The 25,499-nt window shown below is 43.6% G+C and overlaps 1 protein-coding gene and 2 long non-coding RNA genes across 3 annotated transcripts in view; all 3 read left to right on the top strand.

The window, feature by feature from the left end:
- Positions 1-1,543: 1,543 nt before the first annotated feature.
- LOC125942558 (uncharacterized) lies at positions 1,544-3,236 on the top strand. The gene is made up of 3 exons (XR_007465208.1): positions 1,544-1,576; positions 1,653-1,712; positions 3,204-3,236. It is a non-coding gene; the product is annotated as an uncharacterized LOC125942558 (long non-coding RNA).
- Positions 3,237-3,352: 116 nt separating this feature from the next.
- Positions 3,353-12,980, top strand: LOC125942557 (uncharacterized). The gene is made up of 3 exons (XR_007465207.1): positions 3,353-3,406; positions 6,777-6,824; positions 12,933-12,980. It is a non-coding gene; the product is annotated as an uncharacterized LOC125942557 (long non-coding RNA).
- Positions 12,981-18,352: 5,372 nt separating this feature from the next.
- The window catches only part of LOC119447346 (basic proline-rich protein-like), a 46,851-nt gene continuing 39,704 nt past the window's right edge, over positions 18,353-25,499 (top strand). The window contains exons 1-3 of the mRNA XM_049663780.1: positions 18,353-18,600; positions 21,349-21,480; positions 25,322-25,366. Coding sequence (XP_049519737.1) covers positions 18,353-18,600; positions 21,349-21,480; positions 25,322-25,366 — 425 coding nt within the window. The remainder of the gene's footprint in view (positions 18,601-21,348; positions 21,481-25,321; positions 25,367-25,499) is intronic.

Here is a 25,499-nt window from a genome sequence, read left to right as displayed (position 1 = left end):
AGGAATTCATTGTTCCGCAGAATTCACCAACCCCACCTTTTTTACGAGTCTGGAAGGGCTAATGTTTTTTTATTGTTGTGAGACTTCAATTCACGCATTTTATTCCTCCACATAAAATGCTTATTATCATGGTATTTATAATTGTCCGTAGGCTAGGTCGAGTGTTACCTGCTTGTACCTTCCATAAATATTGCGTGACTTTGAGATTAGCGCATGCATTCCTAAGCATTTGGCTCAGTGAATTCGAAGTACCATTTTTTTTTCATATCAAAGATGTTGTTTTCATTTACCTAGAAATCTGCACAGAATGTTTCACAAGTGAGCAGTGACGACAATAGCGAGTGTTAAGAAGCAATTAGCTCTGTGAGCATTACGCAATCTAATAATTAATCACACACAGTTCTCTTTGCATAGCACACAGCATTTTGGTGGCTTGGCATGGAAGATATTCATCCTCTTAGATTTGTTGATTACCGCTATGCGAATATAGATATCTCACATTTCTTACTCTGTTTTGGGCAGTTTGGTCTAAGCTTGGCCTGTATTTTATTGGTAAAGGTCGGCAACCTAGAGCTATACAAAATATACTAATGTTTTCGTTCGATATATTCAATTTGCAGGTGACCTATAAGGAATACATTTAATTTAATTTAATTGTAAGTTGTTTATCTTGGAGCATTGCTTAGGTAGCATTGCTGAATATCGTTAAAATACCGTTATCATAAGACAACAAAACGGTAAAACTCTTCCAATCACCTCTTCGTGACACTTTAAAATCGAATTGACTGTTATAAATACTAGGTAAATGAACATTTGATACTGAGTTTTGAATCACCGCAAATACAGCACATTGGATATTTTGAAGGAATAAAGCAGTGCTCGTACTTAGCATCGACATTAGCACCCTTCGAAACTTAATATGGAATGCACGATTGTTTTGCAGACCACGAGTTCCCTCGCCCCCACCTGCATTTCCTCCTCCGCCTCCTGTGTCCAGACCTCCGTAAGAAACGAGAAACGCCTGCACTCATTCAATATTCAACCCTTGCCTAACATAATATATAATTCCGCATGAACTGTCCCTTACAGACCACCACCTCCTCCACCAAGACCCCCTCCAGGGCCCCCTCCGGTGGCTAGACCGCCGTAAGACTTTCAAAGCCTCTCTTGTCTGTTTCACTGGAAATTGCTTAGAACCATTTAGCCCTCCATTCTTATCAATCCGACATTTGCAGCCCACCTGGTCCGCCATACCAGCCGGCAGCACCTGCGCCTAGACCACCGTATGAAAACATTTCTATAATCCCATTTCATGTGCAGTATTTTCCACTTCGTTCGCTGGATAGTTTGGCGTTACTCCGCGAGAACTGACTTCCTAGGTGCATATGGGTATTTTTCTGCGCTGCGAATGGCTACGTAGATGCAAACAAGTGTTGCAACATAAATGATAACCAATCAATGTATCAGTATAACCCGCAGTGCGGTGCAGTATATTGTGCCCCTTTCACAGACCCCGACGCCCATCAGGACGGCCTCCACCTGCATACACACCTCCGCCTCCCTCGGCGAGACCGCCGTAAGTAGCGCAGCTACTGAAGCATTAGAGCGTCAGTACTATTCGTGCGAGCACTAAATAACGCTTCCTCTTTTAGACCTCCTCCTCCTCCTTTGCTGAGACCACCACCAGGACCACCTCCTGTTACCCGACCCCTGTAAGAAAAGCAATTTTAGCACATTATTTTTTAATATAGAAATATTTATGCGCATTACCTTTGACACTCTAAATGGCTTCGTTTTTATAGACCACCTCCTCCCCCACTGAGACCTCCTCCTATGGCAAGACCACCGTAAGGGTCGCTTTCGTTTCATTTTTCGTGCGACTAGTTACCAGATGACTTTATTGCTCACGAAAAATTTCAAGACCTCCGAGTCCACCCTATCCACCGCCAGTGCCGCGACCACCGTAGGCGCGTTCCTGTATAAAATGCTTTTTATATACCACGAACCGATCAACGTCTCACATTGTCAGAGTTGCTACCTCGTATTTGCCCGATGACGAGGAGTAAACAGTTACGTATCAAACGCATGCTTTACAGTTGATCAGTACTATTTTGTTTGTTTATTTTTTTATGTGGAAACCTACATCGCCCAGTTGGGCATTATTGAAGGGGTGTCGAAACAAAAGCCACAATCAAAAGAAGGAAGCAGACAAGCACAGCTGTTACATGAACATTCCACTAAAGCATACTGGAAGGAACATAACGGCATATTTGCGGGAACATTGCCAAAACTAGCATCCAAGTGATTACACTCGTGAATCGTAAAAGCAAACAAATAAAAAAGAATGCACAAATACACCCGTCCGATATCTTATTTCCCGAGCCTTTTTAGGATGAACATTTCTGCGCGAAATGTAGTAGGGCTCTTGATGTAGAAAGTTTTATGGATACCAGCTTCATCATAAAAAATACCACTAGCCCTTTTCGACCTTTCAAGCCTGGTTTTGGGGGATCCGAGAAATGAGCCGGGATTCAATACCCCAAGCCACTTCGCAGCGTCAGTTCTTGCGAGTCTGAAAGCAGTTATGTGCCTTCAGGATTATAAAATTCAAATCTTGCATTCGGTGATTCGTCAGACTCTGCATGTGAAAAACTTTGCACGCTCGGGTAATCTATTTATATGCTTCTGTGATGAGAAACACATCAGCTTCATTTTTAACTCTGTTAAAACGCCATTCTGTAGAAAAAGGAAATGATATCAGCTTCGCTTTGTTTATTGAATTGACGCACGCTGCATGCCAACAATGACGAGACCACGCTGCTACAGACAGGGCACTGATTCTGCGAACAACAACAATTATTGCTTACATTTATGCAAAATATGTGTGACTTATTTACCAAACTTTTCGCACTGAATTATTACAACAGCTTGGAAGAGAAGGTATTCATCATATGTTTTATTTCTAGTTTTTATGGCATACCATTAATTTATTATTCAACTACACTAAAAGTGCTGTTGTACAAAATATGAAAACTATAAGCATATCTACGTTGCTATTTCTATTACCATTATTATATTTAGTTACCATTCAATCGAAATTTCGATAGAATAAAGCAACGCTCGTGCTAAGAATACCCGCTTCCACTGTGTGCACTATTCGAACCCTAATATACGCGTATATATATTGCACAAATATTTTGCAGACCACGAGTTCCCTCGCCTCCACCTGCTTTTCCTCCTTCACCTCCTGTGTCCAGACCTCCGTAAGAAATGAGAAACGCCTGCCCTCATTCAATATTCAATCCTTGCCCATCCTAATATATGAATCCGCATGAACTGTCCCTTACAGACCACCACCTCCTCCACCAAGACCCCCTCCAGGGCCCCCTCCGGTGGCTAGACCCCCGTAAGACTTTCGAAGCCTCTCCTGTTTCAGTGGAAATTTCTTAGAACCATATAGCCCACCATTGTTATCATTCCGACATTTGCAGCCCACCTGGTCCTCCTTACCAGCCTCCAACACCTGCCCCTAGACCACCGTATGAAAATATTTCCATTTTCTATTACGTTTATCATTTTTTGAATGCATTCGAAAGTCGGTTTCTCTCTATATATTCTCTTCTATTTGTCCGGGTTAATTCCTGTTTCAACTCGGATGACTAAAAAGAAGAGCTTGTTCAACTCTTACGATTGCATATCAATGTTTTGCTACGCTAAAACACCATCTTTGTTGACGTAGAGGTCGACAGTGAAATGAAGCGTAAAATAACGGCCGTCCGAGGATGCAAGTACAAACTGTCCTGAAAACTCCTTTGATATGTATATCTGTATATGCTACGTATATGTTTATTCTACGATATTAATATGATAACAACTATTTCTTTTCTTGTACGTTTGGGGATAGGTTCAAGTAATGTCACCCTGCACAATCATGAGAGATCGTAGCGAGGAAATTTTCGGGCGTGTTGCCTCTGATGACATTCTGAACGTGTCCTAATATTTCCGTATGCATGATTTAGCATATGCATTAAGCATATTCAATGCACTTCAACACCTTGGCGGATTCATATCGCACAGACTTTCACTTGATTGCCAGTAAAACCCGTACTGCATACCACTGTTTACTACAATAATTTTCCAATCGGCGAAGAAAACGACAATATAAGGCGCAATTTAAGATTAGCGACCTACCGTTTCGGAAGAGCGAACCAGTGAATTTGACAACCACTGTTTCATTGACGTAGATGAATTCATTCAAGCCTATCTAAAGCCTCTGAAATGATATATATGCATTCCCATGTTTCCAATAACCTACTGTAATGCGTAAGCACCGGCGTCTAACACCGGCTTCTTTCTATACCCACGTAATCATCAAATGGTAATGACTTTCTTTTTTCGATGATTCTCCACCAACCTCGGCATTAAAATTCTTCTTGTATCGATGACCCTTGCATTGTGCCACCGCCACTGCGTAGTTAGCACTACTAGCTAGTGCTACTCTGCCCCGGTACAGCGCCAATACCATGCAAATTACTGCCCCATCATCGCCGTCGCTCCACTAGGAGCGCGGCCCTGCACAACAATATGGTGGAGATTACAATGCAGATAACATATTCACCCAGTGATGACATTCAGGTAGTTATCACACTTGTCTTTCGTAAGCACAACGCTGAATACTGCTCACCTCCACATTCACAGACCCCAACGTCCTTCTCCACGGCCACCACCTGCATACCAGCCACCCCCTCCACCTGTGGCCAGACCACCGTAAGATGCTTTGGATATTTCCTCTTTCACAGAAAAAAATTAGATGTACATGATGGTACTGCCAGCACTAACTATCGCATCCTATTTTAGACCTCCTCTTCGTTCCCCTAGAATTCCTCCAGGACCATCTCTTGTCGCCAGACCTCTATGGCAAAACATTATCTACCTTTTATTTGTAATATTTTTGTCATAAAACATACAAATGAATGCTTGAGAGGCATAGCACTCGTTAGACCACACCTTCCCCCCTTATCATATTCACTAGCAATCTTTTGCGTCAAGGCCATATTGTTCGACACAAAGCTCTAAAGGTAACAAGATATTTTTCCCAATTTCAGGCCGCGTGGTCCTCCTTACCAACCCCCAACGCCAGTTCCTCTACCACCATACGGAATTTCTTATTTACCGCTTTTCACGTCTCATAAATCGATCGTCCGCATCGCACTTCGATGAAGAAGTGTAATCAGTATCGCCTGATGACGAGGCAGGAACTCCTGTCTGTCACAGGCCTCTTGATGACGCCTTGAAATTACGCTGCTTGTTGTTTCAGTTTCGATATCAGCAGATGAAATAATCAGGAATTCATTCTTCCGCGGAATTCACCAACCGCTACTTATTTACGAGTCTGGACCGGTTTGTTTTTATTGTTGTGACTCTTCAATTCGCGCATCTGATTGTTCCGCTTCATAAGCTTATTATCTTCGTATTTATAACTACTTGCGTAAAGGCTTGGTCCAGTGATACCTTCTTGTACCTGCCATAAATATAGCGTGATTTTGAGATTAGGGCATGTATTTCTAAGCCTTTGGCCTAGTGAATCCGAAGTCCTTTTTGTATCAAACTTATAGTATTCATTTACTTAAGAAACTGCACAGAATGTTTTACAAGTAAACAGTGATGACAATAGCGTGTGTTAAGAAGCAATTAGCTCTGTGAGCATTACGCAATCTAATAATTAGTTACAGAATGCTAACTTTGCATATACCCCGCCAGGGTGGCTCAGTCAGCTAAGGCGTTGCGCTGCTGAGCACGAGATCGCGGAATCGAATCCCGGCCGCAGCGGCCGCATTTCGATGGAGGCGAAATGAAAAACGCCTGTGGGCTTGCGTTGTAGTGCACGTTAAAGAACCCCAGGTGGTCAAAATTATTCAGGAGCCTTCCACTAGGGCGTGCTTCATAATCAGAACTGGTTTTCGCACGTAAAACCAAAGAAAGAAGAAGAAGTTCACTTTGCATATCATACAATCTAATTGTGCGATGTGTGATTGTGTGCAAATCTAACAGATATTCATCCTGTTATATTTGTAGATTACCGCTATGTGAATACAGATGTCTCTCATTTCTAACTCTTATACAAAGTTACACTAAGGTTTTCATTCGATATATTCAATTTACAGGTGACCTTTAAGGGATACAATTAATTTTAATTTTATTGTAAGTTGTTTATCTTGGAGCGTTGCTTACGTAGCATTGCTGCATATCGTTAAAACACAGTTATCATAAGACAACAAAACGGTAAAGTTTTTTCAATAACCTCTTCGTGACACTTTAAAATTTTATTGACTGTTATAAATAATAGGTAAATGAACATTTGACACTGAGTTTTGAATCACCGCAAATACAGCACATTGGATATTTTGAAGGAATAAAGCGGTGCTCGTACTTAGCATCGACATTAGCCCCCTTCGAAACTTAATATGGAATGCACGATTGTTTTGCAGACCACGAGTTCCCTCGCCCCCACCTGCATTTCCTCTTCCGCCTCCTGTGTCCAGACCTCCGTAAGAAACGAGAAACGCCTGCACTCATTCAATATTCAACCCTTGCCTAACATAATATATGAATCCGCATGAACTGTCCTTTACAGACCACCACCTCCTCCACCAAGACCCCCTCCAGGGCCCCCTCAGGTGGCTAGACCCCCGTAAGAGTTTCGAAACCTCTCCTGTCTCACTGGAAATTGCTTAGAACCATTTAGGTCACCATTCTTACCATTCCGACATTTGCAGCCCACCTGGTCCTCCTTACCAGCCTCCAGCACCTGCGCCTAGACCACCGTATGAAAATAATTCATTATTTCCAATATGTTTATCCGTTATTGAATACATTGGAGAATCGGATTCTGTCTATATATTCTCTTCTATATAGCCGAATTGTTTCCTGTTACAACTCGGATAACTAAATAGAACACCTTATTGAACTTTTGCAGGTGCATATAAATGTTTTGCTACGCTAAAACACCAGCTGTGTTGACGTAGAGGTCGACATTGAAATGAAGTTTAAAATCTGTCTTACGAAGCTTACGAAGGAGGCCGGTCAAAACTATCGTGAAAACTTCGTTGATATGTATATCTGTATATGCAACGTATATATTTATTCTACGAGAATACTATAATAACAACTATTTATTTTCCTGTATGTTTGGGAATAGGTTCAAGTAATGTCGCCCTGGACAATCATGAGAGATGATATCGAGGAAACTTTCTGGCGTGTTGCCTGAGATGACACTCAGTACACGTCGTAATATTTCCCTATGCATAATTTAGCATGTGCATTGAACATATTGAATGCACTTGAACATCTTGCCTGATTTATATTGCACATACTTAAACTTTATGGCCAGTAAAACCCGTACTCCATACCACTGTTCACTACAATAATTTTGCCATCTGCGAAGAAAACTACAATGCAAGGCGCAGTGTAAAAGATAAGAGACCTACCGTTTCTGATGAGCGAACCAGTGAATTCGACAACCACTGTTTCATTGAAGTAGATGAATTCATTCAAGCCTATATCTAAAGCCTCTGAAATGATATATATGCATTCCCATGTTTCCTTTAACCTACTGTAATGCATAAGCACCGGCGTCTAACACCGGCTTCTTTCTAATAATCATCAAATGTTAATGACTTTCTTTTTTCGATGATTATCCACCAACCTCTGCATTAAACTTCTTCTTGTATCGTTGACACCTGCATTGCCCTGTGCAATCATGAAATATGTTATGGAGGAAAATTTCTGGCGTGTCTTGCGGCTGTCTTGCGGCTTCCGTCATCTGCGCCATTATTTGTAAGCACGAAAACATTAAAGCAAATTCCATCTTATCGGATGAACTAGGAAATGTACATACTGTATATTCATCTCACAAGAGTTTCTAACCTTCAAGATTCATTTATGTTTCTCTTTGTATCGTAAAAATTAATGTCCTATAGCTGAATTCACACGACGCATGAAACTCCGTAGATGAACATTCCTTGTTGCGTCACGGCTACCGTATTACAAATTCACAAGAACGGCGTGGATGATTCGCCGACGGGCTGATTAGTTGAAGCATAGCCACATCATGCTTGTCTGCTTTCCCTCTTCAGTGATTATCCGGCCGGGTATGAGAATCCAAATTTGAGAAACCTGCCCATGAAAGAATTCACCAGTCTCCCATATTTTTACCTGGCGCTTAAAAACATCAACATTCATTCATTCATTCATTATTCTATAATTCATTCGTTAATTCATTAAATAAATCATTCATTCGTTCGTTCGTTCATGTGCTTTCTTGTTGTTCTAGTGATGTACCAAACAGCCAGCTAGGCGTCTTGTTTATTGCTCATGAGGTAATCAAGAGATGTGTCCCCTTTTGAAGGAATAAAATACGTAGTCTTCTTTACAACCGTTATTTTAAATGCACTAAAAATTTTGCATCTATCGCCGAGCGACATAACGCGAATAAATAAATGTATCGCCGAGATCGGAAAACTATGTAACATCGCAATGGTTTAAAGCAGCACCCTATTCTGGCACAAGAACAAAAAATGAATGCTATGAATAGTTTTCACTTTCACGAATATACTGAATGTGTTATTCAAGTATTGCGCAACAAAAAAGACACAGACGTGAGAGAAGAACACACACAAGCGTAAACTTTCAACTAAGTTTATTGTGCCACTGAATCGGTTTATTTGTGTGAAGCAGTATAGACTGCTCGAGCGCTTACATGAAGAAAAAAAGGGTTGTGCATTCGTGTAAGAATTGTATTTTCTCGGTCCAGCCGTTGAGAAACGTAATCAGGCTTGGAAAAATATTTCCCAGCTAACTGCAACGATAAAAGTATTCAAGCTAATTCAAGCTAAAAATATTCAAGCGTGCTACACATTTTGGTGTAAATTCTTCTACTGTACAATGTAGCGGTCATCCTGACTTGACGAGTATTTTGTAAAGAAGAAGGCTAGCATTTGGTAAAGGGGCAGCTTCTTGATTTCACCACGGTTGCATCGCCCTGGCGCGGAGCGGGAAGATGATGGCGGCTGAGGCCTTGCACTGTAGCTCCTTGCGTCTTATGGTCTGTGGTCGGTGCTTGGACATCGTACTTCAGCATAACCATTTCGCGATCATATTCCCTGGTGCGCTTTTCCAGTGTCCTTTCGATGACTGCGAGGAAAATTCCGCGATGTTTCCAATTAGTCCAGCGAGCAGATCTTGTTTCGCAGCCCTCATAAGGAAACCAACTTCTTCTGGCATGTTGGGGTCCGTGTTATGTTATCGTTCGGCACGCGGGCTTCCAGCAGAGCCTTGACGCTTGTCAGCAGGAAAGTCAACATGTCGACTCTGGATTGGTCCCAGCAGCGTCATCCAAAGAAAAATAGACATGGCGCAAGGTGTCGCAGCTCCATAGGCTGTTTGAGAACGATGGCGTAACTGGGTCCTTCGGGTCCGGTGACCGGAGCTCGACTCGATAGCGGCGCTGACTTCCAGCTTAGCAACCTCGGGCTAGTTGGTACATTTTAGTCGTTTATCCTGTTGTCCGTGTGTGATATTTTTTGCACCTATATCCATTTACACTTCTGGCTTCACGCTTTAGGCTTGCCTCACGGGAGGGAGTGTTTGGTACTGGAACGCCTTCAAGCCCAAGAGGCGCTAGATTTTGTATGTAACAGGGGAGATATTAAAGTTTGTTCAAATATATATCTAATACAAAACAGATATATCCAAAGAAAAAATTACTACCAAGGTTCAGCCTTACCTTTAAAGGCGTTAGTAGGAATCACAATGCACGAGATAGTCATCAGTTAGTCTGGTGTTTTAGCTCTACTAAGCAATCTTAAACGTCATCTAGCGCCGACCATCTTGGCTTCAATAATAAATTTTTAAAGAATACATCGCATAGTATTTGTCCTATGTTAACCGCTCTATTTTCCCAGTCACTATCAACAGGCTGTATTCCTAATGACTGGCGCATAGCTAAAATAATACCCATTTTCAAATCAGGTGATCGTGCTTCTCCGCTCAATTATCGTCCCATCTCCTTAACCAGTACTATTTGTAAATTACTCGAACATATAATGCACACTCAAGTCATCAACTTCCTTGAAGACCATAACCTTATTTTCAAGTATCAGCACGGTTTTCGCAAGGGCTACTCATGCGAAACCCAACTAGCCGGATTTATTAACGACATACATGCACTGATAGACGCTGGGTTTCAAGTTGACGCAATATTTTTAGATTTTTCCAAGGCATTTGATCGTGTTCCACACCATAGGTTTTTGCTTAAACTTTCACAGCTTAACATTCACCCTACTATAATTGCATGGATCACCGATTTTCTCTCATCTAGAACTCAGTTTACATCAGTTAACAATTCTAACTCATCTCATGCTGATGGTCATCTGGAGTTCCACAAGGCAGCGTACTTGGACCTTTACTCTTTCTAATCTATATTAATGATTTGCCCAGTTGCGTGTTATCCAAAATCAGACTATTTGCAGATGATTGTGTACTTTATCGATGTGTAACAAGTAACACTGATAATCACTTACTACAAACTGACTTGGAGGCAATAAGTGCATGGTGTTCTAATTGGTTAATGCCATTAAATGTTTCCAAAACTAAACTCTTGTCTTTCACCAATAGGCCACGAATTCCAACCACCTACTCTCTTGATAACAACGCTGTGGAACACGCCACAACTTACAAGTACCTTGGCATCAATCTTCAGTCAAACTTATCATGGAATAATCATATTAATCTTACCCTTGCCTCTTCTAACCGTACTCTCGGACTTATTAATCATAACCTAAAAGAAGCCCCAATGCATGTTAAAAAACTAGCGTACACAACATTAATCCGTCCTAAACTAGAATACGCGTCTGCCATTTGGGATCCCGAACAAACTTATATCATCAGTAACATCGAAGCCTTGCAAAACCGTGCTGCGCGATTCATTTTTTCAGATTATTCACGTTACACCAGCGTCACCTCGTTAAAGAATAAAGCTGAGTTGGACACCTTAGCACTTCGCCGTAAAATTTCTCGCCTATCACTTTTCCATAAGCTTTATCATCATCCATCACTTCATGATGATTTCTTTCAGTCACCACAAGTTATCTTTCCACGTCGTGACCATCAATACACAGCCAAACGCATTAACTGCCAGTCATTCCATTATGCATATTCATTCTTACCGCGCACAATAACTGAGTGGAACGCCTTACCATCAGACATTGCCACGGAACCTGACTTGACTAAGTTTCAAGATTTAATTCGCTCACGACTTGTCAACTAATCTTATTATTAATATCTTGGGACTTTTACAGTGTTTTCGATGTTTGTTGCTGTTTTGCTTTTCATTGCAGTTGCCTTATGTTCTCCTAATATGTACTAATGTTTTTCTCTGAAATAATTGTGACTCATTCTGTATATTACCTTTGTATCACTCTATTATTATTTTTGTTATATTGTCTTGTTCTTTAATATGGTGTATAATCTATGACCAGTGCCTGTGACCCCCCCCCCCCCCATGTAATACCCTCATAATGAGGGCCTTTGGGGGTATTTTGAATAAATAAATAAATAAATAATGCTAACAAAATGTTGTGTACTGCATCGTAAAAATGTTGGTTATAATATCGGTGCTAAGCCGGTTCCACTCTAGAGATGTACGGGTTAGGAATGATTGAAAGGGAAGTCTCTTAATCCCTTCCTTATAAGTATGCTAAACGCACGATGGAGAGCTACAGTGCTGTTGAGGTATGAGATCGTCCTGTAGATTAAATGGTGAAAGTACTTATGAAAATGGTTAAACAGCCCATTTTCCGAAGATAGCTAAGTTAGGCGGGTTGAGGCTTATTGCTCTCTTTAGGGTTCTACTTACTGTGCAAGACTAGTTTCACAAAATGAGACTGGCAGTGTTGTTCCGATAATTTTACAAATGTTTGATTAGCTTATCCTGTCTAGGGTCCCATACTGATGCAGGATGCTGATGTTTTGAGCACACTAGGATTTTATGGATCAGTAATTTCAAGTAATGAGTCGGACTGGAAATGTTACGGCGTAAGTACATACAGTTAGTGTTGTTTTTTCATGTAATCCGTGTCTATTGACTAAGTAATATTAGATGTCATATAAACACGCAAATATTTGTGCAAGCTCGACGCACAAATAGGGCGCGTTATCTCAGTAGGTACGCAGGAACGCGTAATAAGGGCATAATTTTACATTTTCTAAAATAAAGTTCTGTGCGCCATGGTCGGCACCAGTTATAATGCCGCGAGCACCGATTGGTCTCCACCGATGGTGACGTCACTCTTGGAGCGCCGCTGACGTCACTCTATTCGGCGCGCGCGATGCGTCGGGTGAAACTCGTTGGGGTTGTTGTCTCCGACGCTGCCTATTGCCGGGTTTTACATGCAGTTTCGTGAATCGCGGATGTTCATGGTTGCTTCAGCGGACACTAGAAAGCTACTCGCTGTAATTTTATAATAATCTGCTTTGGTGTGTGCTCCACTTTTTGGTGATAATGGGTACCGGAGAGACTCGCGGAGTCTTGTTATTTCTTCCTTAAGCTATCCCTCGTATGCATGCATTCTGACGGGCTCGTGGCAAAAAGGTCGCTTTAATGTGATATACACATTCGCATCCCCAGTCATCAGAAGCGCCACATCTGGGCCGATACCATATCGTTGCTGTGCTTATACTGGTTCATGCATATTATAGTGAACGTGAAACATTATGAAGGTAGAGTACGCCCTGAAAGAGACACTGTTCACTTACCTGGTCTTATTTCAGATTGTTCCATGTCATATTGCGCCATTTTTTCTCGTCTGGTGTACGTCTAAACCAGGCTTTCTTGACACAGAGCAATGATACGATGTCGCATGTCAACAACGCAGGAGCCCACCGACACGCCCGCCCCCATCTTACCAGCCACCATCCTACCAGCCACCTGATGGACCACCGGCCAAGCCACCGTGAGTGCTACGTACTACATTTATTGGCGCTGTTAAGATGTTGTAAGTTCAGCATCAGAGAATTTTGGACAGATGCTGTCGAGAATTTGGAGGCCCGCCCAAGCATAAACGAAAATCTAGCGCAAAACTAGGGGAGTTGCTTGGCATGAGATAAGCCGCATCACTCTTTGTTGACAAGGTTGAAGCCTTTGCGCTTGCAGAGCAGTACATGCTGCCGGCAACGACAGGCAAGTTAAGACGTGCGAAGCGCGATCCATTTTTGCTGCCACTGTTACTATCCCAATAAGAATTACAATTGAGAAGCACAACATAAAAATCAGCTACATCTTTTTTTTTTCAAGGAGACTTAGTGTCAGTGTAAAATACAAGCGATATTTTTGCTGACCGTTCAGAAGTCTACATACATCCCCAAAGTCTAACGTACTCGTCAAATCTTGCAACCTTAGTAAAATATCTGAAGTAACCGGTGCAAGGTAGCTTGCTGTTCGGAACATTTCCAGTGTGTATCAATTTGGCTTACAATCTGGGGCGAATTATTGGTACCTGAACCAACCGCGAAAGCACTAAGGAAACACGTAGACCATCAGAGGCAAGTGTTTCGGTCTGAATTCCCCCGTATTTTTTGGATCCCATGTCCTTAAATCCCCCCGACACCTTTCCACCGCTTAGCAAGATACATTGTCCTGTGCTTACAAGATGGCGAGTCTGGCTAATTGGTTCGAGTTCGATGTCCTGTTGTAATTTAAGTGCTGTGATTACAGGTACCATTACTAAATGTTTTCGTTACGTTACCGCAGCTCTTGGGTGCCCAATATGTCACTGGAGCCCAGAATTAGGCACATCTCGCTAAAAGGCAGCATTACGGTGCAAAAGAGGCACTGTGGAGGCTAATACGTCTGGAAGAACGTGTTAAACTATTCCCAATGATGTATTGTGATAGCAATTACATGGACATACCAGGATCATTTTTGCCGCGGCGTCGCCGTGATGTTGCGTAAAACGTCCGAGGGCGATGACACCGTCACCGCTCGCCATATGCTGTATGTGCGAGTGAAAGCGTGCAAGGGGAGCCGACGATTGTGGCTCAATCTCGTGCGCGCAAGGCAGGAAAGCGCGAAGGAAGCGCGCCGTCACACGCTAGGTCCCGGGGCCGAGGTGGCGTTGTACTACCGCAACAAATGCGTAGTTCCGCGGCCGCGCGCACCGTATCTTGAAACCGATCTGCGTTGAAGGCAGGGTCTAGGCGCTTCGACGGCTCATACCTTTGCGCGTGTTGCGTTCTCGCCGCTCAGTTTGCGTTGAAGCGATAGACAGCACGAAGTTCACTTTGCTAGCTGCTGCTGCCGCGCTTCCTCGCGCCAGCGTTTGGACAGCGAGTGTCCGCGCTCATCGAGTGTGTTGTGCTCAGGTTTGTCCGTGCGCGCTGACATCATGCTTGTTAATTTAGTTAGCAAGCGAATGTTTGCAAGTTTATACGGCTGATAAAACTATTATACTTACTTTGTATAGCTCTCTATTGATTTGCTATCGCAATCGATGCTTCGTCTTTCTGGTGAAATTGCGACTTTTTAGATGCGTAGGCATTTCTATGATTACCAACGAGAAAACCGCCCTTCCATCCGTCATATAAGACGGTCGCTTTCAAGATAGAGCCCGTAGCAGCGAGCGATTGTACCTTCGTGCTGCCTGCCGCTTCAACGCGATCGAAGCGGCGAGAACACAACGCTCACGGAGCTCTCAGCATACGCCGCAGTCTGCCCGTTTTGCAAATCACTTTCAAGAAACGGGCCATCATGTCTGTCTTCTATGCTAAGTAAGCGGCGAGAACACAGCGCTATCAGCAGTCGGCACACTCCGTCAGCACCGCGGATCGCTTTCAAGATACGGTCCACACCGCCGTGCCATGTGCAACCACCGGCGAAGTATGTTTGGTCACGGTTCATAATGGTTCTCTCTTTCTGAACAGGTCACCAACTGCAAGGCCTCCATCCCCACCGTTCAGGCCACCGTGAGTTCCACCGGCTAATATTATTCGGCGGTTGATAATTAACTGAAACACGGGTTACTATGTATCCCTTGATGCTTTAGAAAACGTATACGGAAAGCTTTTCTTCCGACTGCTTTAAAATCTGTATCCACTGCTTGGGAAAGAATGTCCCACAATGAAACTCATCTCGCAGCAGCCCCAAACGAACAGGCGTCACCTGCGTCATGTAATCCACAGCAGCTTTTATCACGGCTCGGTTTTTGGCGTGCGTGTCAGGCGCAGCGCGGAAAAATACGATACAGGGAGGCAGAAGACAAGCTACGTGGCCTGATGTAGATAGACAACAAATAAATGTGTATGTTGTTGCAAAAAAACTCGTTTACTTATTTGGAGGAGATCACTCAATGCTACATTTCGGATGTGTGCAATAGGGATAAAACGCGAAAAGAAACTATGCACATTTCTCAGAAATCGTGCTGGCTGAGAAAATAAAAGAGCTAACTTGTACAGCACCTCTTTATTGCAGTTATGGCTGGTTATTATGAATGTTCCGAATTGCAGGCAAGCAAATGAGAAGTTTGTTACTTCTGCATGAAGATTTTTATTCTCCGAATATATTTACAGAAGGTACAGGTATTTGGTATTTATGAAGCATAGGGAGAAATTCACGTGGCTTTCAGATATGAATATCCATACTGTAGGCACGTTGGGTAGACAGACTACAACTGGAAACTCTTGCTTGATCTCAGAGGCCAGCGTAGCTTGATGATTATCAATGGGAAACTCTTACGGCACGCGAAAATCACGTGGCAATACGGAAATATGCAGTCGTTGATATGTTATACTCTCATGTCCAAAGAAATTTGGAAGAAGTAAGATCAACGATAATAGATAAAGAGAAACGGGAGAATGCACCACCCTAAAAGCAAAAATAGAAGAACACACATTGCGGAGTAAACTGCAAGTGGATTGGTGTTACTGTGAACTTAGTATCGTGATGGAAAACAGAATTTCAAGTGTAGAGGGCAACGAAAACCCCGCAGTTGTTGAAATATCACACTTGTAGGCGCAATAAATGAGTGACTCCAGAGAACATAGAAGATTAAAAATGGCAGAACTGCACAACAACGAGGAACATATTGCTGAAAGAAACTGGAAATCCACATCCCGATGAAAAATGAAATGCTCAGATAGCCACTGGCGCTCAGGAATGCACCAGATAAACTCACCAGCGTTAAAACAACGTCAAATAGCTCGGTAGAAATATTGAAGATGCGCTAGTATGATATCCAGAATGCAGCCATAAACACGTTTGAGGACTAGGCGCACTGAATAGCACTAAAGAATGTAGCCGATCACTGAAGTATTATTCCGCAACAAAATGACATGGAACGGCAAAGAACACACACACCAAGCGCAAACTTTCAACTAAGTTTATTGTGCCACTGAATCGGTTTATATGTGTGAAGCAGTATAGACTGCGCGAGCGCTTACATGAAGAAAAAAGGATCGCGCATTCATGTAACATTGTTATGAGTCAAGTGACGCCGCCTCTCAGAAACTTGGTTCTTTTTCTGTGATAGCAAGGGAAGGAAAACTAACACACTTATCACTAAATTTTGCAATCATCTGCGCTTCAGTTATTTCAAGGATGAGCTGCGTCCTGCCACGGGACACAATCGTGCAATCGTCCTCGATAGGTTTGCAGCCGTGATCGCGACGATGAATCGCCAAGAACGCACCGGTGCCATTTTTTTACATTATTGCAGTGTTCGCGGAGCCTATCATTGAGGCAACGCCTTCTTCAACGCGCTCTTCTCTGCCGTCCATGACATTTTGTTGCGCAATAATACTTTAGTAATGGACGACCAATTCGCCCGGAATGCTGCTCTCATTAATGTAGCCGAGTCATTCAAAAGTTGTAACGTGGCGATTCACCGAGAGCCTCACAAAAGGAACATTACAAATGCACAAAAGAAACTTGAGCTAATGGTTCTTAACCGGACAACGTTTGAAGAAAAAGCTAATTTGCAATTGATTGGCGTTGTAAGAATACTAAATTTGCTGTATTGTCCAAACTCTCCTTAATACTAATAATAACCCATCTCTGACTAGTTACAGACTCCACTAAGGGACCTTTTCAAGTATTTTTGTCCAAGTAGGAATAATAAGAGAATCGAAGGGCACAATTTTTTGTTAGTTACAGGCATGTGAAGCAGGCAATCACTTATAGAGCATCAGTAACTGCGAGGGAAATTTGTGTTTCCTGAAATGAGGGATAGCTGATCATGTCCGACCTCGTTAGCAGCGCCAGATAGGATCATGCTATTCCTTAATGCAAATAAATAAATTCTAATAAAAACTCAAATGAACACTCAAAGTTACGTAAATCATAAACTATCTTTGCGATCAGTGACCGTGAGCCAAACCATATCTATAAGTTTCTAGCCGCCTGCATTGCGTTAACCGTCATCTGCGCTGAAGCAACTTCTTTCCGGGCCAGTGTCAGTTTCTTGTTCTAGCCTTATCTCGGGTTCGTTTTTTTCTGTTGGATCTCGCGCCAATAAAGGGCGCACGGGGACGGGAAATCTTTTTTTGTGTCAGCATCCAAGAAAAGGGAAGTTCAACCAGACGAGTGTCCAGTTTGCTACACTGGAAGGAAGGAGCAATGGCGGAAAGAATACGCATGCTCACTGAGGCGGAGCATCAATAGATTTTGGCTGAATCCTCGTGCCTTTCGCATGCTTTGTTTTGCCCCCTAGCCGTGGTTCCGTCTCGTTTGGTGCGTTTGTTTCCGTCTACCATCCCCCTACAACAATGTAGGCGTGTAATTAAATAAAAATAATTGGGTGCACACTGCTGCGAGCTTCCCTGAAGCCCAGAGTGGCTCCACGACCCATTCCATGAGTGGCATTACTTGCACAGCTTGTATCCGCTTGCGTTTTGTGCAAGTTAGCCCTTTCTACAACAGGAAAAGACATATAGTGTTTACACTACAATGGTACAGGACAGTTATCGCAGTCACAAACACGAATGCTCTGTTTTTTTAATGGATTATAGCTGAGCTGAATTCAGCAGATACGGCCGTGAATTCTGTTGTGGATGCGAACTTGTCTCGCTTAAGTGCTACTGGCCATCACTGTGGTCTCGCTGTGCTTGTGCTCGAAAGGAGGCGGAGTCCCGAAGTCACCTGCTGCGAGAACGCTCGCGGCAGAGGATGAACATGAAAAGAGGCACGTATTCACGCGCCTTGCCCCTTTTCATGTTTGCGATAGAGAAAAGTGCAATCTCGTAATGCGGCCCAAAACAAGCGAATTCCCTGGGGAGAAGTCGTTGCATGCGATGTGTTGTGGCGATGGTGTTCAATTGCAGGCCACCCACCCGGCCTCCGACGCGACGGCCCCCTCCGGCGTACACGCCACCAGCGGCTGGACCTGCACCGCCTACTCCTGCGTACCAGCCACCTGTGTACCAGCCGCCTGTGTACCAGCCGCCCGTAGTAGTTGGCCCACCAGTGGTAGTCGGACCGCCTGCTGTGTATATTGGAACACCTGTTGGAGTCGGACCTGCGTACGGAATCCCTCAGGTTTCTACGCCTTCTCCGTGAGTGTCACATTTGTCTAGTTCCTCCGCTTCTGCCATCTTACGGCCAGTTTCTCCAAACCATGTGTGCGCATGCATAGTACTTCAACAATATAATCGAAAAGACAATATGCGAAATGTCTCGCATATTGTGGTATCCATCAATCAAAACTTTACTCTGTCCACAGGTTTTTTTTGGTAGACCAGGGCTCGAAACAAAGTGAATTGTGAGAAGATTTGAGCCCCCGTTTACATGGCATACAGTGAGAGCATAGAAATACTTTACAAAATTGCTCTACAACATTGTATGATGATACATAATTCGCGTATGCATGACAATAAAGGACAATTCCTTTGTACAACTCTAACAATGAAAGAATTGAAAAATCTGGAAAAGAATTCAACGTAATGTGTGTGTTTCGCGCCAAAGAACTTCATCAATCCTTCTCGACAAAAAATGCCTCAATTGCGCAGTTCCCAGTTATTTCTAAATTGATTCCATATTCATCAAGTTCATTAACAGTTTTCCAAGCGAGTGACGAAGCATTTGTTTTGTTAACATGAGGGCATTCTCCAGATGTCGTCACTGCGCGAATTCCTTGTGAGTGCTGCTAACCCTGAAAGTATACGTAGAAGACCATCTGAATCGTATTTATTGATTAGATTTAGTAAGTGCAAGTTATGCACAGACACGAAATGGTATTTTAAAATTAGGGGTTTTGTGTGCGCAGTTTTTTCAACGCACGCAATGTGACGAAGCGCTTTCATTTCTAATATAACGAACTGGTTCAGGTTCGTTAACGTGGTTGGACCCCAGACTCGACAGCAGTAATTTAAATGGGAAGTGCAGTTTAACAGCTGCTGGTAAGGGATATTGTATTTCGCCAGAATTCTAACTGCCTTTGCTATCTGCTAGCAACATGGATTTCCCAAGACAGATGTTTCTGAAAAATTGCACCAAGCCACTTTACTAAGTCAACAATTTGTATACATGAGTTCCCTAAGATAACATTTAAAGTGGTATCCTCGCATCAATGGCATGCGAGACATTTCGAGGATAGCCTAGCCTAGTTGGGAGTTGCCCACAGTGTTTCCAGACGGCACGATGTGACAGAGTGTGGAGCGTGGGTGACGGACGAGGCACAACGCTTGAGAACGACGCGCACCTAATCCTCAGCTCTGATGCGTGACGCATGCGCAAGTCGTGTCAAAGTCTCATGACACTTATTGGGCAGAATGTGGCGCGGAACCATGCCGCCCTGATCTCTTAAAATCATAGGTAGACGGTTGGCGAAACAAAGAATGAGAATGATTGAATGAAAATGAAATGAAATTGAATGAATGAAAAAAAAGAATGATTGCCAATGAGGGTTTAAAGTTTAGTAGGTGACATTCCACAGGGATGGGATAACTCTTAGAAGTAAAGGTATTGGAAAACAAAACTATTTGCTTTCTTTCTACGTTTCCCCTTTGAACGCAGTCAGTCACGGCCAGCAACGACAGTTCGAGAGGCGGCGCCGCAGTACACCAGTCTCACCATTTATGACTTGGGCGTTTACGTTCTCTGAATGCGTTGTTTTGCATCCGTAGCGTCACCACCGCGTGCTTTTCTTAGTACTCGATATGAAAATCCAAGTGGTTGCCGCCGGGACGCGTAGGACATAACACGTGATCAATATTGCTAGGCCATTCGGTGGCGCCTCTAGCCAGCAAACGACTCTGGAGACGGTGCCTCAACACCGCATACAGCGCTCAAGGTTTGTCTGCCTGGACAAATTATGACCGTCAGGAAAAATCACAACTCGCTGCTTACCGGACCACATTCTCCGTTATCCGCATCCGTGGGTTTTCTGGCCACTCAAAAACAAAAAAGAACCCTAGGCCCCCCGGACGCGTAGTATACTGAAGAAGCATACTGAAGAAGCACGCGGCCTTACAGATGGTACATAGATCCATCTAAGCTTGGCTCATACTGGCTTCGAACGTCCTTGCGGATTCTTCAGTTAATGTTCAGGAAGCTTATTACAACCATCGTATGTCATTAATTAGCCTCATTCAGCTTCCACTTTCTGCACTTGGGTACGTTTTGAAGCGTTACAGAGAAAAGCAATTGTTTGAATTATAAACGAAAATAATCGTGCATGGTCGTTGTTACGTGAGGGCTCTTAAGTGTCCTGGTTTGTTTATGCATGCCCGGTAAGTTGCGCAATAAACCTAACGTTGAGAACGTAACAGACTCAACAGCTCTAAAAAACCTTCTGAGGCTACTGCGCGACACAATAAAACGATTAAATATTAAAAAGATAAGCTCCACCATGCTTCATGATTTAAGTCGTATGAATGTCTCTCCACGGTACGGCAGCATCTTATTTTTCTATCGCAGCCTGGGTAAAAAATTGTGTGATTTCCAAAGCGCTAAAGAAATGCGATTTATATTCGTTTGGTTTATGTGGGTTTATATTTATATGCGGCACATAGATCCGAACGTGAAAAACGTTTGGAATACGTGGAATAATCTGCGATCGACCTGGAAGCAACGTCGAGCCCACTTTTAAGCATGAAGCAACAAAGACAGACGCTATCTTCCTCCGCCATTATCAATCCGGACACAATGTAAGCCGCACCCGACGTGACGTATTCTTTCTTCACCTGAAATGCCAGATATCGCAACTGGGCCAGCTTCAACACCGCTGCGCCAACTTGTGAAAATCAATTACGTGACTTGCTGTCAAGTATTGCGTGCTCAACGAGTGCTCTGTCTCGTTGCAGCGCACCAGCGAGGCCACCGACCAGGCGGCCTGGTCCTGCGTACACACCACCCCCCGCTTACCCGCCTCCTCCGGCCCCCCTCCCACCGCCTTCCTACGAGCCATACCAGCCTCCTGCTGTGACGCCGGCACCGTAAGTAGATCTGCACTTTCGGATATTTTCAATTATTGTCTATTTCGTGCTCCCGCAATGCAGAAAAGCTTGTTAATTGTGTACATACATATCAATATATGTTTACTTATGTGCGTATAGCAATCGAGTGGCTGTCTACGCATATGAAATGTACGCTTCTTTCTGTTCGCAAAAAGCGCTGGAAAAGAAACACGAAATATTTCTTTTTTCTGTAAATAATTCCGAGAAGATGCCGTGCGTCCAAGGAAATTCGAGTGAAAAGAGCGGCCACATGCACGGCTCTTGCCATCACTGCGAACGCGCATCTGGCAACGACTACTATCCGCGACATGCTCCTCGAGCAATCCAGTCATGAGCAACAAAGAGTTGTGCTGCTAGAAGACACGAAGCACAGAGTATTTTACGAACAATGGCTATAAATGCGTCGCTACAGTGTAAGTGCCAGCGAAAGCTAAGACCTACAAAGACGCTTCATGTCAGCACTGGAAGCCACTTCCGGTAAAAAAAATATGCACATGACAGAATAAGGAGAAAGCCTGTTGCTAGGGCTATGCATGCTGCTATACCAGTGAAGTAACGAACTTTATCACAAAGCACATTGTCTTTCTGCAATTGGGTACTCGGGAGCTTCATGGCAACACTAACGCCTGGATAGTTTATCACGTTGCTCGACAGAGCCCCATGTTGGCTCTGGAGCGAGTGATTTGATCAGCACACCAATGCCACAAAAAATACAAAAAGTTCGCCGGCGATAACGGTGCTCCCTAATGCGAAATTTGAGCGCAGCTCTATACGTGTTTTGATTTGGCGATCGTTTGGCTGGCGCGGACAATCTGTCTCGTGCGGAACGTTGCAGACGGAGCGAAGTGTTGCAAAACAATAACACTCGAGCACAACGACAGCGGTGATCGTCGAAAATCTGTTCTCCGTGTCAAGCGCGTCGGCTTTTACACATGACTCGTCGGAGGTTCCAGAGGTGGCGTGGCTTCCAGAAAGCACTACACAATTCGCGTATCGCATGCAATCAGATTACAAAGAAGCGTTCGTGACAACAGCCAACGGATAAAACTATCGATAACATTCGAGAAAATACATACAGGTGCGTTGAGCGTAGATGGATAACATTTGTTAGCCGATGAAACGCAGTGACCGAAGAATGATTAAGAAGTGAACTCTGGCGCCATCTCATAGCGATCGTCGGTACTACGCTTTCATCCTTCGCTGTTGTGCGCGTTCGCGCGGTGACGCCGCCGACGTTCGTCACCGGAACGGGCCATTAAGAGCTGCGCTCTAAAAAGACTTCACACGGCACACGCGACAAGCACACATGAAAATGAACGGTCTTGTCCTGGGATTAACGCTGTCATCCTGCAGCTCAGCTGTCTAACATTAAGTTTTACTGCCACCCGCCGTGGTTGCTCAGTAGCTATGGTGCTGGGCTGCTGAGCACGAGGTCGCGGAATCGAATCCCGGCCATGGTGGCCGAATTTCGATGGGGGCGAAATTCGCAAACACCCTTGTACTTAGCTTTAGGTGCACGTTAAACAACCCCAGGTGGTCCAAATTTCCGGAGTCCCCCACTACGGCGTACCTTATAATCAGATCGTGGTTTTGGCACGTAAAACCCCATAATTTATTTTTTTAAAGCTTTATTGCCACTGGCAACCTTTAAGCTGCTGGTGGATTGTCGTTCCAGTAACTTTTGTGCTTCAATGCATAAATAAAGAGACGTTTCTTTAAGCAAGTACCTGGAACGCCAATGCATTTCTCGGCAAAGTTCGGGAATTAATAGCTGGAGTTAATAGAATTAAATCGAAGCTGGTGCCATCCCGAGAATTCGTTCCAAGTGGATCCGCCTTGCGAACTTTGTTGATTATGCGATTATGCATATCAATTTCTTGTGCAAGTAATGTCCGCCCCTTCGAGTAGACCAGCTCATGAACTAGAATTGTACTAGCTGCCACAGGCAACCTTTAAGAATTTTGGAAAGTGTTCGCTGTAACACCCGGTGTACATATATGTATATATATATATATATATATATATATATATATATATATAACAATGATGAAACTAAACAAGTGAAACGGAGGGTGAGTAATGAAAGCATGACTGTGTTGCGTATGTTGCGAATCAAACATGCAAAATGCTTGCATATCGGATTGTCAGTGCCACTAAAAGCACTTGCACCGACAAAATAAAGTGAAGTTGGCCAACATTATGCAGGTGCGACCTATGCTCAATAATATCGTCAGGCATATATGTCTAACGCCTTTGGGAACGTGGGCCAAATACGGTCATTTATTTGGGTACAATACCCGAAACGCCCTCATTGTTGTGACCCAATTTCTGCATAGACAACGTATGTGGTCGTAAATATCTGGCACCTTTTTCTCGCGAACTTGCAAGTCACACGACGCACAAAAGTTGGACTCCATGACGATGATGGCCGAGAATCATGTGCATGCGAGAGGATAAATGGTGGCCATATTCATGCGAAGGGACCGCATGTGTAAATGATGGCAAGGTGCATGTCGCTAACTTTATCATGTTCTGGAGCAAATGATTTTTCTTTTGTTTCGCTTTCTCTCTACAGCGTACCACGACCTACATCAAGACGCGGCTATCGGCCCACGCCAAAACCTCGGAAAACGCTGCCGTATGTTTCGAGCCGCGCAATGCAGAATGCCCGTCAGGAGCATGTATTAGACAAGGGAATGGCCCAGCGAACGAGATTAATTTAATTCAGCCTGTTTAAGCGGCGCACAATTTTATCTAAATCTTTTAATATGCCTGAAATGTTGAAAATAACTGCTTGTGTCGCTGATTCTTTAGCTGAGCTTAAGAAACGCCGTAGCGTAGACGCCGTAACTATTTGGAAAATATCAGTCCGTTCGCGTTCCGCCTCCGTGGGATTGCGCTCAGACACTACGGAGGGTAATAAGGAGTATTTCAAGTTACCAAGGTTAATTGGCCGTGATCGATCATACCAATTACTCTGAGTTCGTGTCTCCTTCTCGAGTCATATCATGCTCCTGATGCAAATTGTTACCAAATTCATGTGTTGCGAAATACCACGCATGCAGCTGTTCGTCCCTGCGAGGAATGTCCTCGTACGAGTTACGAAGTGACGAAATTTATAAATCCTTCAAATATTGGCAGGTAAAGAGACACTAAAGAAAAAGGGCTGAAGTAGTCCAAATTGCCACCTGTACTGAGAATGTAGCTTTCATGAGTGACAAGGAGATATATGCGGTGCAGTTAGCCGTGACTAAAATTGATGTTTTGTCTAATTTATTGAAGTTTTCTGCACAATAACTCTTTCATATCTTTCTTTACAAATGTGCGGCACTCGGTGTGCACCTCTGACTCAAAGCAGATAGTAATGCGCCTTAGACTTCTAACAGAGCGGTCGTGGTTCAACGCAGTCGATTTGAACTGTCAATGATTTCTGGTGGCCCTTTCAGGTTCTGTCCATCTTGAAGGCTATCCTAACCAAACCACCAATTCGTTGCTTCTCTTTAGTGTCTCTTTCATGCTAACTTTCGAGCTCTGACATTCGTTCAATTTTAGCACAAAACACCCGTAGTAACCGCGCTAGGACGTTCCGCGTATAGTGGCGTATAAATTCCATGCTTGGTTGCGATAAATCAGGTAGCACACTATTTATCACTCTAGTTTGTGATGTGCTTCTCACCATGTGTGCGGTTCCCCTGTAAACACCGTCAATGTACCAGTCATGGCGGCCTGTGCAGCCGATTTCATGTGGAGCAGTCGTGATTATGCGAGGAACATGGTGTTCTTTATTTCTCTCTCTCTCTCTTTTTCCCAAACTGCTTAGACCCAGAGGCCCTTCACCCACTCCTCCTTTTGCAACCAGACCTCCGTAAGTGTGTGACGCCTTATTAGCACTCGTTTTTTGACATAAACTGGCAGTATAGAACTGGCACGAACATTCTCAGTGTAATGGCATGGAAGCCAATGTTAATTTTTGAGCAGCAAGTTTTGCTAATGAAGTT

This window comes from Dermacentor silvarum, chromosome 1 (genome assembly GCF_013339745.2).
Source record: "Dermacentor silvarum isolate Dsil-2018 chromosome 1, BIME_Dsil_1.4, whole genome shotgun sequence".
NCBI classification, from domain to species: Eukaryota; Metazoa; Arthropoda; class Arachnida; order Ixodida; family Ixodidae; genus Dermacentor; species Dermacentor silvarum.
The sequence above is the reverse complement of the archived record's forward strand: the minus strand, read 5'-3'. Positions and strand labels throughout refer to the sequence as shown.